Genomic DNA, 18,612 nt, shown 5'->3' on the forward strand with positions numbered 1-18,612 from the left:
TAAAATAAACTTTTGTCCTTGGAAGACCTCGTATTTACAAAAAATGTCTTTCACTCACTCAAAAAGTATATTCAAAAACGTTCACTCAAAGAGCATACTGACAAAGAAAATTATCATTTTGATTTATTAAATCTGTCTCTTGCACTCGTGAAGTTAAACTAAATGTAGGTTTGCATTTTAGTGGCCTCTTGGGTGATTTAAATGACTGGCACAATTTGAAAAAAATAAAAATGGTTCGAAATTAGTAGGCACCAACCTTAACTAGTTGCCAGGATGCGGAAAATTTAAATTAGCTAACTCACAATTTGTCAAACATTTTAAAGTTATATCTAAGAGTTTCTCACTATACAAAACGCGAAAACACTCACCTGACCACCAATATCATGGTCTATTTCGTCTACTTCAGCGTAGAGATCGATATCAACTCCGCTATCAGCCGCCATTTCCCCTAAAATGCTCCAACGACTTCACAAGTGCAGAACAAAATGGCCGACAATCGAGAAGAAGAACGCGCGGAACAAAGGCTTGTGGGTAATTTGAAAAACATTACCGCTGAACACCTCACACAGGAAGCCCAGTATGGACCAGAAAACGGAAAAACTCCCCCCCCAAAAAATGTAATGACCCCCAGATCTAAAAGTTATCTTAATTACGAGGCTAGCATGAACATACAAAATGAAGGACACATTTTCTCGATAAAATTTATGACATGTTTAGCCGTTGGGAAATTCAAACAGTGAAGCTTGTCTTTAAGTATTAAAAATACTAAAAATGTTTCACTTTGCGCTGACATCGAATCACTACCACAGTTGATAGAATGTCAAGCTTTTTCAGATTCTTCTATTTACAAATATTTTTAATAAAGGTGAGACAGCCCTTAATAAGGGAAGGTGACAGGCGCTGCTAATTGTGCAAAGGGCTCGAGATCTGGCGTGCTCGGTGTCGTATGCATCCATGTGATGTGACTCGAGTTGTTTGTTCATGATTCTCTGCTGTGCTTGAAAAGGTTTTCCGGTCCTGATCTCTAATTGGCTGCCTTATCAATTGTGTTGCAAAACCTGTTAGGTATTAAGCAGTCCACCCCCTCGGAGTGGTAAATGCATTACATTATACTGACTAAGGGGGATGATTGTGCCCGGGGGAGGGGCTGCGCAATAAAGTTAGTCACCTGAGAAGCTACCGACGAAGATTATGCGGGGTAGATACATTTTACATGTTTCAACCGTTTGATAACTGTGTGGATGGACTTCCACATTGAAAAGGCTAAAAAAGCTAAAAAGAAAGCTAAAAAGAATCCATATAAAAACAAAAATTTTGCATTCCAGTTCAGACACGTGACCGTTATACGCCTATTTCACTAAGAAACGTTGTCATCGCCAAAAGAGAAAGACAATAGGCGATAGGAGAAAACTGAGCAATAGGAGATAGATCATTCCAAGATCCAAGAATGGCTGAAATGACTTGTGTTTCTGCTTCATATTCTCGTCAATAACATGGACCTTAGCGTTGAGACTGATTCAATATTGCTTGTAGTCGACGAAACCATATCCTTCTCGGAATGACCTATCGACTATCGCCTTTGGCGATGACAACGTTTTTTGAAATAAGCGTATCAAGCTTTCTCATGTTGCGAAGCCCGAAAAGCACTATGTGTGATCTGAACGCAATCGGCAAAGGTCAGTAGCAACGTAGCATTTTCCCGCTGAAAACTTATTGAGTTTACAGTATACATGAGAATATATATATACATTTCAAGCTTGGTACGAAGCATTGATGCAACACAAAGCATGTAAAGTGCAACATGCAACAAAACCTTTTCCAATCCGTTGGCTTTTTGAAATGTTCATATATTTTGTCACTCTCGACTCAAGCACAATGCCATCTCAGTCTTGCTTGCCACGCTAGACGAATAGTATTTTTACAAGGTAAGAATTGAGACTACTGCGAGGCACCATGGTCAAAGACTATTTTTATGGACTCCCCAAGCTTAACTGTTAGGATTCTGTGATTTGGTCTTCCTGTGGTGCAATGTTCCCGTATGTGCCATCATCCAAATCACCTGTCACATAACAAAAGAACTGAATTTATATACGACAAAAGCTGCTCAAATAAATTAGAATTTGTCTACAGTGTTCTCCTTTTATTTTTCTCTATTTTTGTAATTTTTTTGGGGTAAAAACAACGGATATATACCCGCTTATGTTTTTCTCTCAATAATCATTGTTTCATTTTTTCCCTTTTCATTTAGTTTTAAGCATTTTTGCATTGAAGAAATAAAGATACTTGCTTTTGAAATTATACCGTTTTTCTCGCAAACATCAACACACATATTAACCTGTTTTTTCTTTTTTTTTTTTTTTTTTTTTTTTTTTTTTTTTTTTTTTCACGTATTGTGGAAGCAGCTGAATGGCTAAAGTTTTCGCTTTTCTATGGCAAATATAAAACCCTATCATTTTACATGATTTGCCAACGCGGATAACGTAATTCATCGTCATTGGTATAATAGTTTCTTTACAAATTTACTTTTCAGCTTTGAGGCACTCGATATTATCAATGTTTGCTTAATTTTATGTCGTTTTTAATTCAAAAACACCAATCCATTGAATAATTCTCATATGCTAATGATTTATTGATGGCTCAGAAGCTTTCGAAGTCTAAACCAAACTTGAATAAATTGGAAGTTTGAGAGTCGGCAGTAACCAAGAAAATTGATTGTTGCTAAGGAAAACGCTATAAAAATAAGCGTAATGATATCGGCTTAGAATCACTAGACTGGAAGCCGGCAAAGTGTTCGCTGTGTTTCAAATCACACAAACTGTTCTAGCATCATTTCGGCAGTTCTCTGAGTTATTATACCTTTCCATCATGTCTTCGTCCGTTATCGCCGGAGTCAACGTGGAAGAGATTTCAAAACATCTAAACTGCTCTATCTGCGATAGACTGATTCGAAGCCCAAAGCTACTTCCATGTCTTCACTCTTTCTGCCAACAATGTCTCGAAGATCTCGCTAATGCCAACGAAGGTTTCCTTTGCCCGCAATGCAAAACCGAAATTCGAATTCCGAAAGAAGAAATAGAGAATTTGCCGAATAATTTCTTTTTGGATAACATGTTAGATATTGCTTTAATCAACTCGAGTGACTCTGAGCCGGTGCCGTGTACAAACTGTGACTTGAATGCTACAGCCAACTCACGTTGTATCGACTGTGGGGAATTCCTCTGTGGTGATTGCTACAACGTCCATAAAAGAATCCGCCAGACGAAGGAACACAGGATTCTGACCATAACAGAGCTTTTGTCTAGTACTACTGGAGAGGTTCTACATCGACTGGCTTATTGCAAGAATCACAAGACAGAGCAACTCAATTATTTTTGTGGTACATGCAACGAAGCTGTGTGCCGAGACTGTCTCATTATCGAACACAGACAGCACAAATACGACTATATATCTGAGTCCAAGAAAATCCAGAAACACAAAGACGGCCTTAAAAGCCTTCTTGAAGAAACGCTTCCACGTATTAAGACTATTGAACAGGCAAACGCAGACATTAGGAGCTTTAGAGACGCCTTGCACGGTCGCTTAGGGACGGTAAAGTCGGAGATTCGCGTCATGACGACAGAGCTAATTCAAGTTCTCAAAGAAAGAGAGAAACAACTCCTTTCTAAAGCTGATCAAATGTTCAAATTCAAGAATTCCATAATTGAAGACCAACAAAATGAATTATGTCTTGAAAACATCAAATTCAAAACCGCTTGTGATTTTACTGCACAAGTTTTAAAGCATGCTAACGAAGTCGAACTTCTGCTGTTAAAGGACCCAATCAAAAATCGACTGACTGAACTTAACAAGGCTGAACTTAACACCATACCGAGGGAACGAGGGAATATGCGGTATGATGTGGACCGTATCGAGGCTGATAGGGCAGTAGAACAAGCTTTGGGGAAAGTAAAGTCTTACGGGGAAATAAAAATTGATGAAAACATTAACGAAATTGTGAGCCAGAAAGATGGTGTGCAGGAGAAAGGAGAAAGAATTCCCGGTGCAACAAAGCCGCCACAAAAAGACTGTATTTCGGTGGAAGTAAAGGATTCCATTGGTGTGGCAATATCACAAGATAATTTACCCCAAGGTAAGTGTTATGGCAAATTATAAGGCTATTACGGTGAATAGGTCATTAAGCTAATCGAAAATTTGGACGACCTCACAACACGTATTGCGCTCTCGAACTGAAAAGGGGCAAACAGGAAGAACAAGACAAGTGGCTCTGAAAAAAAAGTGAGAGAATTTATATTAGGAAAACACTTGGAATTGAATATATAGACCTGAAATGAGTATCCAACACGAACGACTTTAAAAATAAACACCACGAGAGGCAAAACATTTTTAAAATGCATTTCAGTGTTTTCACATATTTAAGCTTATTTTCATAACATATCAGTTATGCAATACAATTTGCAGATAAGCTTGATTATCCCTTATCTTTTTATTTTATCTTCTTTTTTTCTTTAATTCCTTTCTTTTTACTTCTCTTTCTTTTTTTAATCATCAATATTAATCCACCGCAAGGAACATGCTCTAATAGACGACTTGCACTAACGGATCACGTGGCTTTAGCCCTTTAAAAAAGAGCCGGTGTGTCAAAATGAACAACAGAAATAAAAAGACCACCTCGACAGGTGGAGGAAGTAGGAACACATGAGCTCATGACAAGCAAAACTGGAGAAATGGCATTAAATATAAAATGGAACGTTTCGTAAGGATTTGTTTTGGAAAGTGCGCTGGCGAGCGCAGCTGACGCTTTTCTCGCATGAAATGGTTGACTTTATATACATTTAATGTCATTTTCTTTTATATCCAACATCTTGAGCTAAAACTTCTCTCGCCCTCTTACTAATATCGAGGTGCTCTTTTCATTTCTCTCCTTCGTTAATTTCAGAGCTAGCGCTGCTTTTTATAAGGGGGTAGTATACGCAATATAGTATTCACGACATGAGGAAGTGAGTGTATATTTCTTCATTTCCTTATTTTCTTTCCCTTTCTTTTCATCCTATTTTATTTTTATTTTTTCGTGCTCTCTTATCATAGGATGCAAAATGTAAGTGCAAGAAACGGCTGTTAACGCAGGCTTATCACGTGACTGTGGGATTTGTTTTGTGACAGAAAGAAAATATGATGTAATAGTCCTAAAATAAATGAATAAGTTAATTTTTGTTTAACTATTATCGAAATTTTGCGAAACTTTGCTCCTGTTGACGCAGGCTATTCACTTGGCCGTGGGATTTGTGAGAAAATATTATGTACATTCGTATGATGATGATGGTGATGATAATGAAGGTGGTGATGATGGTGATGGTGATGGTCATGATATGATGATGGTCATGATGATTTGTGGAGATGGCGATGGCGGTGCAGTGATAACAAATGTTACATGATGATGATGAAAACGGCTGCTAAAGACGTCTTCCCATGCTTTCAGCTCGAAGACCATGATCTGCGCCACTGCTGTACTTGCGGTGGCTGTTAAACGATCCCGCTTTTTCTATAATTGCGTAATGATGACGATAAAAAAATTTTTCTTATATCTATTAGCTTTTATCCCTAAATTTTTAGAATTATTATTGCTACAAATTTACTTATTTTATTATTTTTACTATAATAATAATAATAATTTTTAAATTATTATCACTATTATTATTATTAATACATATTTTTCATTGTTTGTACATAATTACGTAATTCAGCCCATGGGCTGCGATAGATTTTGCTGCATCCGCACAATCGTGATTGCCACGGCTTTGGAATGTTCGTCTTTTTCGTTCTTTTGCTGCTGTTTGGGAATGTGTCTTCTAAATCCTATCTCACAGGATTATTCCTAAGAACATCTATAACATCTACTGCTAGCTATAATCTACAATTTGCTGAATTCATTGCTAAAAATGACTTTTTTGGTTTTGGTTCTGCTTCAAGGCTGGCTTGGTTTGGTCAAGCTACTCATTTGCATCTACAGAACTTAGCACGTGAAAATGCTGGATTGTTTAAAGGTGGAACGCTTTTGTCTAGAGTTAAAAAGAAAAGATTTTTCAAGAGCCGTGTTCCTTATTATGCAAATTCTGATGCGTCTTTTAACTTTGTGGAACTATCTATAATATTATGTGGTGATGTACATCCACAGCCTGGTCCTGACGGTATCAAAGATTGTGCGACGCATAAGAACACAACATTAAAACGCTATAACAGTGGTAGTAAACAAGATAATTGTTCTTACAATTCTACATCACGCCATCTAAAGTTCGTATTATTGAATGCTCGCTCAGTTCGTAATAAGGCTATGGTTATCAAGGACTTTGTTGTAGACAAAGATATTGATGCACTTGCGTTAACTGAGACTTGGCTTCGACCTGGAAAATGATGATAATGTGGAGATTGGTACACTATGTCCATCTGGATATAGCTTTTTACACGTACCCAGGCCCTTTGGCAGAGGTGGAGGAGTTGGCTTTCTTTTTAAAGACACTCTAAATATTAATACATCATTGACTGACACTTTTAACACTTTTGAACTTATGGATGTTCGTCTTCGTAATCTTCAGTCTGTCAGAATAATAATTATTTACCGTCCTCCTGATAACAATACTGTCAACCTGTTCTTTGAAGAATTTTCTCAATTGTTGGAAAATACCATGCTGAGTCCTCTGGTCGTCTTATTATAACTGGAGACTTTAATATACATGTGGACTGTCAGAATGATCTCCATGCGAAACGATTTGCTGATATTTTAGACTCGTTTGATTTAAAGCAGCGGGTTTCCTGTGGGACTCATATTAGTGGCCACACCCTTGATTTACTGATTAGTAGGTCTGATGATCCTCTAATACAGAATATAAAGATTATTGATCCAACTATATCTGATCATTCAGCTGTGTGCTGCGAACTGTCTTTGCATAAACCACAATTCAGGAAAAAGACTGTTTACTTCAGAAAACTTCGCTCCATTGACATGGCCTCTCTATGTGAAGATATCTCCAACTCACTACTAGTCAATAATCATTATACTGACCTGCAAAGCTTAGCTGTAAATTATGATACCATTTTAAAATCAATATTGGACAAACATGCACCTATTAAAAAACGAGTGATAACTATTCGTCCAGCTGCACCTTGGTATTCAACTGATGTCACTGTGGAGAAGCAAAAAAGAAGAAGACTTGAACGGAAGTGGCGTAAATCCAAACTAGAAGTTGATCGTCAGGAATATACACGTCAATGTACTGTTGTCAACAATCTCATAATATCGCTTAAATCTGAATATTACACCACGTTTATTAATGATCATTCCAATGATCAACGTGCACTATTTAATGCTGTAGACAAACTGTTACAGAAACCTTGTGAGAATCGCTACCCACCTTCCCGTGATAATGCAACTCTTGCTAATAGCTTTGCAGATTTTTTTACTGCTAAGATTGAACGAATACATCGCTCCTTGATAGAGAAAAACATATCTCTCTCTGATACTGAAGTCCTAGTATCAGTAGTATCAGTGAAGATGATGTCAAGTCTCTTGCAGGTAAATTAATAGATAAATCATGTAGCCTTGATCCTTTACCTGCATTGGTACTAAAAGAATGCTTTCCTGTGTTACTGCCTGTCCTGACCAACATTGTTAACATTTCTCTATTAACTGGTACTTTTCCTGATGACTTCAAAATTGCTGCTCTCCTACCAACATTAAAGAAACCTGGCGCCGACTTCACCAAGTTTGAAAACTTCCGTCCTATTTCTCATCTAAAGTTTGTCTCCAAGTTAATTGAAAAAGCTGCCTCAGTCCAGTTATCACACTACATTACTACAAACCATCTGTCAGAGCTCTTCCAGTCTGCATACAAGTCCTACCACTCAACAGAAACTGCCTTACTTAGAGTAAAAAATGACATCTTATGTGCGATGGACCGTAACGAGTCTGTGATATTGCTATTTTTAGATTTATCGGCGGCCTTTGACACTGTCGATCATATCAAATTGTTATCTCGACTTTCCCTCCGTTTTGGTATAAACGGTAACGTACTAAAATGGCTGACTTCATATTTAAATAATCGTACGCAGTTTGTTCAAGTTGATGGTGTAATATTAGATCAACAGCCGTTAGTTCGTGGTGTTCCTCAAGGATCGGTCTTGGGACCGTTGTTGTACGTTCTTTACACATCTCCAATTGCGGACATCATCAAAAGACATAAATTGCAATATCATTTATATGCTGATGATACTCAAATATATGTATCGTTCAAAACAAGTTGCTCCAAAGATCTTGAGCATGCACAGTCCTCATTTGAACGTTGTGTTCAGGATATTGACTGCTGGATGACTAGAAACTACCTTAAGCTAAACCAAGACAAGACTGAACTGATAGTGATAAGCTCTAAGTTTCGTCCTAGGCCTGACATTGCTAATATACTAGTAGGAACTGAAAGTGTAGCGCCCAGTCATTCTGTTCGTAATTTAGGTGTATTATTTGACAATTCACTTAGTATGGAGGATCATGTTAAACAGATATGTAAGACTTCGTTTTTTCACTTAAGAAACATTTCTAAGATTCGTAAATTTCTTAATCAAACTACTTGTGAGATCTTGGTCCACGCTTTTATCAGTGCTAAACTTGATTACTGCAACTCATTACTTTATGGTATACCTAGGTTTCTTGTTAATAGGTTACAGTCCGTGCAGAATGCAGCAGCTCGTGTTGTTACATTGACTAAGAAATTTGAGCACATAACTCCAGCTTTAATTAAGTTACATTGGCTGCCTGTACAATATAGAATTACTTTTAAGTTACTTTTACTTGTATATAAGGGTTTAAACGGGCTTCTACCATGTTATTTATCTGAGTTATTAAGTTATCAGAAGTACTCTAGATCATTACGTTCCACTAGCAAAGAACTTTTATCTATACCTAATAGCAATCTTAAAACGTATGGAGACAATGCTTTTGTTGTCGCTGCACCAAGACTTTGGAACAATTCACCGATAGAAATACGAAAGTCTCCATCTGTGTCTGTTTTTAAAAATTCGCTGAAGACACATTTGTTTAAGTTAGCTTTTAATTTATAATTTTACAATTAGTACAATTTTTATTGTTTTGTTTCACATATTTTTACATCTCAATTTTTATTTAGCTTAGTTAATTATGTATTATTTTTTATTAGTGAGCGCTCTGAGCAATTAGAGTGATTTTCATATGACCGTAAAAGAAAATAGACCATTTAGTTTGTAATAGTTGATAAAGAACAAAAGAAAATCATTGGTTTAGAGTCTACTACTAACTATTAGTTTGCCTATTCTTTCACGATCATATGAAAATCACTCTAGTGGATTTGTATAGGAAATCGCACGATCTCGAGTACAATTTGGAATTTAATAGACACGAGTAATGTTTTGAAAGTTCTTGTAATTGCACGAGCCTTTAGGCGAGTACAATTATAGGACTTTCAAAACATTACGAGTGTCTATTAATTCCAAATTGTACGAGAAGATCGTGCGATTTTTTGTTTATAGTTCACTCAACAAAATTTCAGTAAAAAATGGGAAGCGACGCCGTTCATCTTTGTCTATTTGGCGGCCGATTTCCAGTCCATCGCGCAACTGAAATGCATAAAAAAGATTAGTTCTTACGGCTTTAAAATTCTATTTATGCTTTTTAAGTACAAAATGATAGAAAATAATTGTTTTGACATTGTTTTGGCCGTGTTGCCATAGCGACTTAATTCGGTACTCCTACGGAGTACAATTAACGCTATAATTGTACTCCTCTCGACCAATCAGAGTCGAGTAATTTTGTTGAGTGTACTATAAAGCGCTATATAAATAAATATTATTATTATTATTAGATTTTTCAATAAAAATCTATCTAAATATGTCTAAATCTAAATAATTAAAGTAATACAAAAAAGTCTTTATTCCTGAAAAAGAGTTAGGGTTAGGGTTAGGGATAGGGATAGGGTTAGAAAGGGGAATGCTGTAAAACATTGCCCAATGACTCCAATGTTTTGCGTAAAATAGTGCTATCGGTGTGCAACATCCGAATTCCGATCGTTTGCTTTCATTTTCAGCACGGTTATAGTATTACCCCTTTTTAACCCTAACCCTAACCCTATCCCTAACCCTAACCCTAACTCTTGTTCAGGAATAAAGACTTTTTTGTATTACTTTATTCATTTAGATTTATTTAGACATATTTAGATAGATTTTTATTGAACAATTTATCGCAGCCCATGGGATGAATTACGTAATTATGTACAAACAATGAAAAGATATATAATTATAATATAGTAATGATAATAATAAACCAAAAACAACAACAATAACAACAACAACAACAACAATAATAATAATAATAATATAGTAGCAATATAAAATTGTAGAAATAATAATTCTAAAAATTCAGGGATAAAAGCTAATAAATATAAGTAAAAAAATTATCATTATAGTCATTATCGTCATCATTACAGTTATCATTATAAAAAAAACCTCATCGCCTATCACCACCGCAAGTACAGCAGTGGCGCAGCTCAACGGCTTCCAGCTGAAAGCATGTGAAGACGGGCGCCTTTAGCAGCCGTTTTCATCATCGTCATGTAACATTTGTTATCACCGCCATCGCCATCTCCACAAGTCATCATGACCATATCATGACCATCACCATCATCATCACCATCATCACCACCTTCATTATCATCTCCATCATCACCATCGTCATCATCATCACCACCACCACCACCACCATCATCATCACCATCATCATCATACGGATGTACATAATATTTTCTCACAAATCCCAAGGTCAATTGAATAGCCTGCGTCAACAGGAGCAATGTTTCGCAAAATTTATTTATTTATTTTAGGACTATTACATCATATTTTCTTTCTGTCACAAAACAAATCCCACAGTCACGTGTCAAGCTGCGTTAACAGCCATTTCTTGCACTTCCATCCGTATCCAAAACGGCTGTTTACGCAGGCTATCACGTGGTATGTGGCCCCACCCACTGTGTTTGATGAAACACTCAAACAATGCTGCTTAGAGTTGTTTGTTGATTGTTGACTTTTTTCGACTCTCCGGAATACTTGGTTATTGCATTTGTGGTTGGAGGGTTATTACATTTATGGTGGGTTTTGTTTGATTACATTTATGGTTATTTTATTACACTTATGGTGGGGTCGATTATTACATTTATGGTTGACTGTTATTACATTTATGTTTGTTATTACATTTATGGTGGGTTTTGTTTGATTACATTTATGGTTATTTTATTACACTTATGGTGGGGTCGATTATCACATTTATGGTTGACTGTTATTACATTTATGGTTGTTATTACATTTATGGTTGATTTTCATTACATTTTTGGTGGGTATTACATTTGTGGGTGTTATTACATTTAAGGGTAATACAGTCGTCACAATCAGTAAGGGGCTGAAATATAGATAGACAAAGCAAAACGCAATTATATATGACAGATGACAGCATCAAAACACCTCTTGAATTTATTTCATGTCTTCAAGTTTTTTCATCTTTTCATCTTACTTGAAGCTCATGTGTATGTAGGGTGGGATAAAGACTTAGATATGAATATGAATATGAACGGCGAACGGCGAACGGCGAACGGCGAACGGCGAACGGCGAACGGCGAACGGCGAACGGCGAACGGCGAACGGCGAACGGCGAACGGCGAACGGCGAACGGCGAACGGCGAACGGCGAACGGCGAACGGCGAACGGCGAACGGCGAACGGCGAACGGCGAACGGCGAACGGCGAACGAATTTATTTTTCGTCACAGTATTGTAAATAGATTTTATTAATGAAATGAATGTCACAGTTGAAATATTGTTTTTGATGAGTTTTAGCTCACGTCATAAATGTCAAAGGCCAAGAAACATTTTGCCACTGGGTTCTTGAGGATGACTTCTGAGGATGATTTCACGTTGAGCTACATTTGTGTAAAAAGTAGCTTCGTCTCGATATTGTTGAAGACTATGACTGAGATAATTTCCTTATAGCGTTTGAGAATACACTACTAGTAGTTTGGAACAGAAAAATTATTGTATTGCTAAGAAGATACACAACCTTTTGGACTCGAAGATTGAATCCTGCAAGTCTTCATCATTTTCAGAAGAGGACATTGTACTATAAAGTAGTCTTACGCCTTCGATGCATTGCGATGATACTCAATAGTTTGACTTGTTCCTGGAAATCCTTAATCACTAGATGGTTCCGGCGAAAGTCGTTTTTTCCAACCACAACTAGTTGCAGATAATCAAAGAGACCCCAATAATCACATTTGTCAATCAGATTCTACTGCCTGTAATCTAACCACATTTGTAAATCTCAACCAGTCCCGCCGAGGGAGAGAGAGAGTCTCGAAGGTTGTTCTTCGAGATATTTTTTTACGCAAAGACCCGGTTTGGTATCTCTGTCATTTTTTATTTCAAATACAGAAATGATTCTCAAACAGTTTCGTCTTTTGTTTCTGTTACGTTCAGCGACTCCATAGATATGGTGGGCTCAAATAAGTATGTTTGCTAGACTTCAATAAAATAAAAAAAGAAAATTATTTTACAATATTGTAACGAGAAATATATTTTACCGCGTAGACATTTTACCAATTTCCCGTTCCCCGTTCCCTTATTTGAAGATAGCCATTACTCAGGCTTCCTGAGAAAAATGATTGACTATCAAACATAGAAACGCAAAGCCTTGGCCTTTAGGTTACCAATACGAATTCAAAAAAGACGAAAATAAAAGTAGCGTTCATTTTAGCCAAACAAACAAAAAATTAAAAATTAAAAACTTTGTTTAATTCTAAAGCAGATCAAAAACAGTCAAGAGCCACTTTCACACCGAGGGTAAAAGGCGTTTATTCCATCAATGTTTATTCTTGTGGGAAACTCGTCGGTGACCTTCAAATTGATTTCAAGAATTCCAATCCTGAAGATAGCACAACAGACAAACCTTCCGATCCAGTTCCTCGACAGAGAAGCGCTAAGCAGTCGTTTGCCGGTAGCGATGGCAAATTTGGCAAACTGTCTGATCCACAAGACGTTGCTGTTGACAACAAGGGTCACGTGATTGTCAGTGATTCTAGAAATCACAGAATTCAGGTGAGGTTATAAAGTGGGGAGTAAATCAAGTAATTAAAAACCTGGGAGCACTTCAGACACGACACAATATGGCCGGTAGCCCTGACACCTTTTGCGGTGGTTCGATTCTCAAGGTTTATATCAGTTTTATCCACGTTTAATTTATTCCTCTGCAATGAACAGCATTTATAAATTAATAAATTTTATAATGTAGAATAAATGGATGATATGCAAAATGGAATTGCCACTGCTAAATTCTATTTCATTTTTTTAATTTATAGTTTATCTTTACTTTGGCATGGACTTGATTTCCTAGCAAAGGAACGCAAAACGACCACGCTGCCGTAATACCCAGACGAGGATCCACTAGTATTCCAAGTGTCTTTGCACGCTAATATTATTTTTATCTTTGGCTTTCAATGGTTTTTTTTTATGATACTTCTACCACTAATATTACTTATACTAAGGTGTTTGATGAATACATTTTTGATTAATTTGGCAAAGAGAATTAACCAGTTGTAGAATCTGTACTGAACTTGAAATAACTCAAAAAGTATTCCAGTATCTTGACACCTTTCTTTAAATCTCTTCAAAAATTTTGAAATAGATATTGCTAAAAGGTGTATGAAACACACTCTACTTAAGTACAATTGATTTTCAATTTTTAAAATATTAATTTTAGCTATTTAATCAAAAAAAAAGATTATATCTCACTCGCAATTTATTTTGGAATACTAGTGGATCCTAATCTGATTAACACCAGTGTAAAGCTAGGAGGTTGACAATAAAGACTTTCTTGTAATGAAAATGCAAAAGTAATCACCCTCTTACACGATAGAACTTGTGGCGTTCTTTTATATTTCAATGTTAGCCTCGTAAACAAGATAAATTTGAGGATGATAATTTATACATATCAACTAGTACGTTGTAAGACTGCAAGGTTATTAAAAGTTCCGAAAATCAAAAGTCAGATGTGTATATCGTTTCCAACATGATATATCTTCGTCATAGGTCTTTGACATCAATGGAAAGTTTCTTTGTCGCTTTGGCAAGCTGGGAACAAGGGAGGGTCTGCTCCAGTCACCCAATGGGTTAGCAGTCAATAAAGACGGCAACATCGTGGTTTCTGACATGCTAAACAATAGAATGCAGGTAAAAGTTCGATATGTTTTACATGATGTATGTGTTTGCTTACCATAGGCTTATAGGAGCAAGAGCATTCTTTAGTGAGGATTTTTGGGGAGTGGGGGGGGGGGGGGGGGGGGGGAGGGGGAGGGGGGGTAGCCAGGCTAGAACCCTTTTGATTTGAACGAAAAGGAAGATTATGTTTGAATAAATAGAAGCATGGATGCATGAATGAATGATGGAGTGATCGAATGACCAGAGTGAAGTCATTAAACCCGTGCAATAGATATTAGACTAATACACATTAATAGACCATAATTCCATTGTTTTCTTTTGTGTATATATTTCAACCTGACACGTTGACTAGTATTTTTTATTTCACGGGTTAAATTGCCTTGACTGACTGACTGATTGACTGACTGACTGGGTGGATGGGTGGATGGTGGATGGGTGGATGGGTGGATGGGTGGATGGATGGATGGATGGATGGTTGAATGGGTCAATTAATGACCTGCTGTATCCTTTCAAAAACTCCTTGATATATTAAGGCGCGCGCACTTTTTAAAAGACGAACTGTATTATAGATGGAGAGTCAATACTTAGTTATTTCGACCATATTTTGTCGCTAAAATCTCATAAATGTTTTCATCTTATTACTGTACTAGGTATTCACTCTTGATGGAGAATATGTCAAGGGCTTTGGTGGTCAAGGCAACGATCATCTCCACCACCCAAGTGGTGTAGCTGTTGACAAAGAGGGCCGAATTATAGTGGTTGACCGTGGTAACGCCCGCGTAGTCATCTATGACGACGACGGTAACCTAGTAACGAGTTTTGGTAGCTTAGGTAACGGTAGAGGCAATTTTAACAGCCCATCTCATGTAGCAGTGAATAGCAAGGGTCATATCATTGTTTCAGATTTTGGGAACGATCGCATTCAGGTATTCAGTTCTTCAGGCACTTTTATGTTTCGTTTTGGAGAAAGTGGTCGAGAGGATGGTAAATTCAATTGGCCTACCGGTGTTGCTGTCAATCAATCAGACCAGATTATCGTAAGCGATTCTTACAATCATCGGATGCAAGTATTTCAGCCCGACGGAACATTCCTTAGTCGATTTGGTAGCGAAGGTGGGAGAGAGGGTGAATTCAAAAGGCCAGGTGGAGTGGCTGTTACTAATACTGGAAATATAGTTGTAGCTGACTGGGGCAATGATCGAATACAAGTGTTTTAAAACCACCTATCAGTCAACTTCAATATACATCATTCAAAACATATTGTTTTATGAAGTATAGTCTCCCTAGCATTAATTTACATATGCAAGGCTTAACACTGCTGAGAGATTGTGGTCTCTTTGAGATAAGTCATAACTAAAAAGGGCATTAATCTCCCTCTCATCTTTAGTCACTCACCATAGTTAATAGAGCAAATAATTTCTTTTAATTAACTAGTAAAACAGTAGTAAGAAATCGCAAGACACTCTGGGAATCAAGGGTGAATTAACGTTAAATTGCACTGGTCTCTCACTTTTTGACTTGGCATCACAAATCCATAAGTAGAGTTTCTTGGCTCAATCATTAAAAGAGTTTTTGTCGTGTTTTCTCCTCCCTCTCTAAAATCTAGCATCTGTGAGCTAGTTAATTAGTTTTAAAAGGTTCTATAAGATGCAAGTGTAATGAATATTTAAGACACAAGTCAACATTATCAAAGTTTGGGATTGCCTACAACACTGTTCGCAATGTTGAACCGTGTGTTGTCAACTTTAGCGCCCTGGTGTAAATAGAATTGTATGGTTGACGGCATGAACGTTTTGCACTTTTTTTATATTTGCACTCCCAATTGCATGCGTTTTAAAAATGTTCTTGATAGTATCTGAGACATTTGGGCAATCAAGCATTAATATACAAACTGTAATTTAAAAACTACAGTATTATGCTATCTCTTGTGCAGGATTAGACAGATACAGTAACTGTTGAACTTATAGAGTATTCATACACTGAAATGAATTAACTGGCTCATGCTCATTTTTCGTTAAAGCTTGTTTTATTTAGATTTATGAGTTCTTATTAAGTGTTAAATGAATTTTATAAAATAAGAAGCTGTTTTCAAATTTTAGGTTAAAACAGGTTCTTATGTAAAGAGGATCATGGCTAAAATGAAAATTTTGGGCTAATAGGTTCTTAATCACTATGTTGTTATATGCGGGCTTTTAGTGTGCATAATATAAGCCGCTATCAAGTTTAATATAAAAAAGTTGCTTTTAAAAAACATTTAATGTTATAATTTTCTCTTTGGCTATGATAGTAATAACAATTTTCAAAACAGTACGTTATAATTATGTTACATAAACGGAGCAATAATTTTGATAAAAATACTGTTGTAAGTAAAAGGTTTTATATCTATTTGACAACTTCAACAACTTAAAAATAATTTCCTTTGAGAAGGAAAGTTAATTTTTAGTGAAATATAATCAAATTTACGAAATTCACTTCAAACATGCTAAATGACATTAATATCTTTATACATTCAATTCTAAATCATTGTCGGGATAAAAACATAGAACATAGAGGCTGAGGCTGAAACGTATGGTGCAAAATGGCGTAATTATGTCATATACATTTGCGATACACAGTGGATATGAAACTTGTTATAAGCCTCCATGCTTTCTGTGAGTGCAACAATGTATGAACATTCCACGAGTTATACATTAAAACCCCGCGTATAAGAACCTAGATTTTTCCAGGCCAGCCTGAACAGGTTCTTATATAAATGGTGCTTAAACTTGAAGTATTATTCTTAATTTTTGGTAATAAAAATAGAACTTGTATTGCTGGGTGTGGCATTTAATTCATTAAATAGATCACACATTTTCATGCTAGCTACATGGAATATGGTAGAGTGCAAACCATTAAAAGCACATAAATCGTACAAAATAGTGCTAAGTTATGCACATATTATTGTTTTCTATTGTTTTGCAAAGTACAGACCCTTTTAATAAGAACCTACTTTGAAATTTCTGCCTGAAAATTTCAGCCTGACAGGTTCTTAAATTTTACGTTCTTATACGCGGGTTTTACTGTATGACTACATACATCTAATCAACGCACTTCCCATGTACCATTTCGGTCTCGTCTTGTGTGTTCTATGCTTTGAACCTGGCAATGACTTTGCTATCAAGTGTATATGTTTTTCCTGGAAACACGGATATGGTGTTAAAAATAGGTAGATACCTGGAAAAACTCTGATACACTAATACACCTAATTGAAAAAACGTAGTCGGGTTCAAGAAGGTCATATCATCGAAGCTAAGACCGAAAAGGACTTTGGGTACTCCGAAATGTGTATTATATTTGCATATAGACATGTGAAAATGCACAGTAGAGCAAAGTCGGTCGACTTAGATTAACAACGTGCCAAAGCCATGATGCATAAAACGTGCAATACGCATGAAATTAGCATAAGTGTTTGTCTTCCCATGCTCCCCTTTGGTCTTAGCTTTGATGATATAACCTTTTTTTGAACCTGACGTTTTTTCAATTAGGTGTATACTTAGATGTAGTAAGCAGAACAAGCTTTCTTCCATCAAGTAGCATAGCGTCATCATAGTGCGGCTCGACATTGCAGCCCTGCCGTTTGTGTAGCTCAAAATACACTAGTTCTATCCTAAATATATCTAGTTTATCATTTTAAGACTTTAGAAGCTCTTTCTAACCAAGGGAGGGTTCTTTTTTATATTTATATAAGATTATGTTTCCCATTGTTTTCCATTCGCTACTCAATAGAAATATGTAATGGTTCTGAAATACAAAAACAAACGAATAGATTACTAGCTAGTTATTATTAATAAGGAATTAGTTAACTCTTTCTTGGTGTTACAAGGCAGCAACCTGAGGCATGAAGCAAACCAATATTCAAAGATAATGAAATTTGGAGCTAAACGATACCCTACAAAACAAAAACTCTGATATATAATGCAATAATGCTTGCTACGGCAAGAAAGACCAAATTAGTTTAAGAAAAGTTGAATAAATGAAAGAACTGTTTAAGTGAATAAAGTGATAAATTGTCCAGTATTTCTGCGTTGTGAAATTATAGGTTAAAGTAAGCTCAGGATTCTTTTTTGAGAAACTTTTATTATAAAATAACTGTTATAAAACTCGCGTTCTGATTGGTTGGGAGAAGTGCCTTATGAGAGCACAAAACATGGGCGCACACTTTCTATTATCCTTAAAAAACATTTCTTTAAACGGGTTTTTACATTTTTATGATAACGAGAAAAAAGAAAGCGAAAGCGAGAATAAAAATAAACAAACAAAAAAGAAACAAGAACGAAAACAAAAGAGAAAACAATGCAAAG

At 36.3% G+C, this 18,612-nt stretch overlaps 3 protein-coding genes and 1 pseudogene across 7 annotated transcripts in view; 2 read left to right on the forward strand and 2 right to left on the reverse strand.

Moving 5' to 3' along the window:
* LOC116300745 (cleavage and polyadenylation specificity factor subunit 6) overlaps positions 1-510 on the reverse strand; it is a 39,147-nt gene extending 38,637 nt beyond the window's left edge. The window contains exon 1 of one of the 2 annotated variants that reach the window (XM_031709667.2): positions 369-510. In XM_031709667.2, the coding sequence (XP_031565527.2) occupies positions 369-443 (75 nt within the window). In that variant the 5' untranslated portion in view covers positions 444-510. The remainder of the gene's footprint in view (positions 1-368) is intronic. The other variant, XM_031709668.2, reaches the window with a different exon arrangement.
* A 2,132-nt stretch (positions 511-2,642) lies between these two features.
* On the forward strand, positions 2,643-18,328 carry LOC116300743 (E3 ubiquitin-protein ligase TRIM45). Of its 2 annotated transcripts, none has more exons than XM_031709665.2 (4): positions 2,643-4,129; positions 12,861-13,153; positions 14,144-14,284; positions 14,923-18,328. In XM_031709665.2, exons 1-4 carry the CDS (start codon positions 2,866-2,868, stop codon positions 15,487-15,489), a joined length of 2,265 nt encoding a protein of 754 aa, XP_031565525.1. In that variant the 5' UTR covers positions 2,643-2,865; the 3' UTR covers positions 15,490-18,328. The 2 variants fall into 2 exon arrangements, with proteins under 2 accessions (XP_031565525.1, XP_031565526.1); XM_031709666.2 differs by having other exon boundaries at positions 12,864-13,153.
* Positions 5,801-7,955, forward strand: LOC148912930 (uncharacterized; annotated as a pseudogene).
* LOC116300742 (von Willebrand factor C and EGF domain-containing protein-like) overlaps positions 16,510-18,612 on the reverse strand; it is a 56,655-nt gene continuing 54,552 nt past the window's right edge. For all 3 annotated transcript variants that reach the window (XM_089026715.1, XM_089026714.1, XM_089026713.1), the window contains one exon: positions 16,510-18,052. In XM_089026715.1, coding sequence (XP_088882841.1) covers positions 18,027-18,052 — 26 coding nt within the window. In that variant the 3' untranslated portion in view covers positions 16,510-18,026. The remainder of the gene's footprint in view (positions 18,053-18,612) is intronic.

This window comes from Actinia tenebrosa, unplaced genomic scaffold (assembly GCF_029948245.1).
Source record: "Actinia tenebrosa isolate PJP-AT-01 unplaced genomic scaffold, QUT_ActTen_1.0 PGA_scaffold10__47_contigs__length_13832649, whole genome shotgun sequence".
Classification (NCBI taxonomy): Eukaryota; Metazoa; Cnidaria; class Anthozoa; order Actiniaria; family Actiniidae; genus Actinia; species Actinia tenebrosa.

What these genes read in the sequence shown, in the direction of transcription:
- LOC116300743 (XM_031709665.2), top strand. Translation starts at nt 2,866, where the DNA reads ATGTCTTCGTCCGTTATCGCCGGAGTCAACGTGGAAGAGATTTCAAAA. An exon ending in ACAAGATAATTTACCCCAAG is followed by an intron (nt 4,130 to 12,860) that starts GTAAGTGTTATG and finishes TTAATTCTAAAG; the next exon opens with CAGATCAAAAACAGTCAAGA. An exon ending in TGCTAAACAATAGAATGCAG is followed by an intron (nt 14,285 to 14,922) that starts GTAAAAGTTCGA and finishes TTACTGTACTAG; the next exon opens with GTATTCACTCTTGATGGAGA.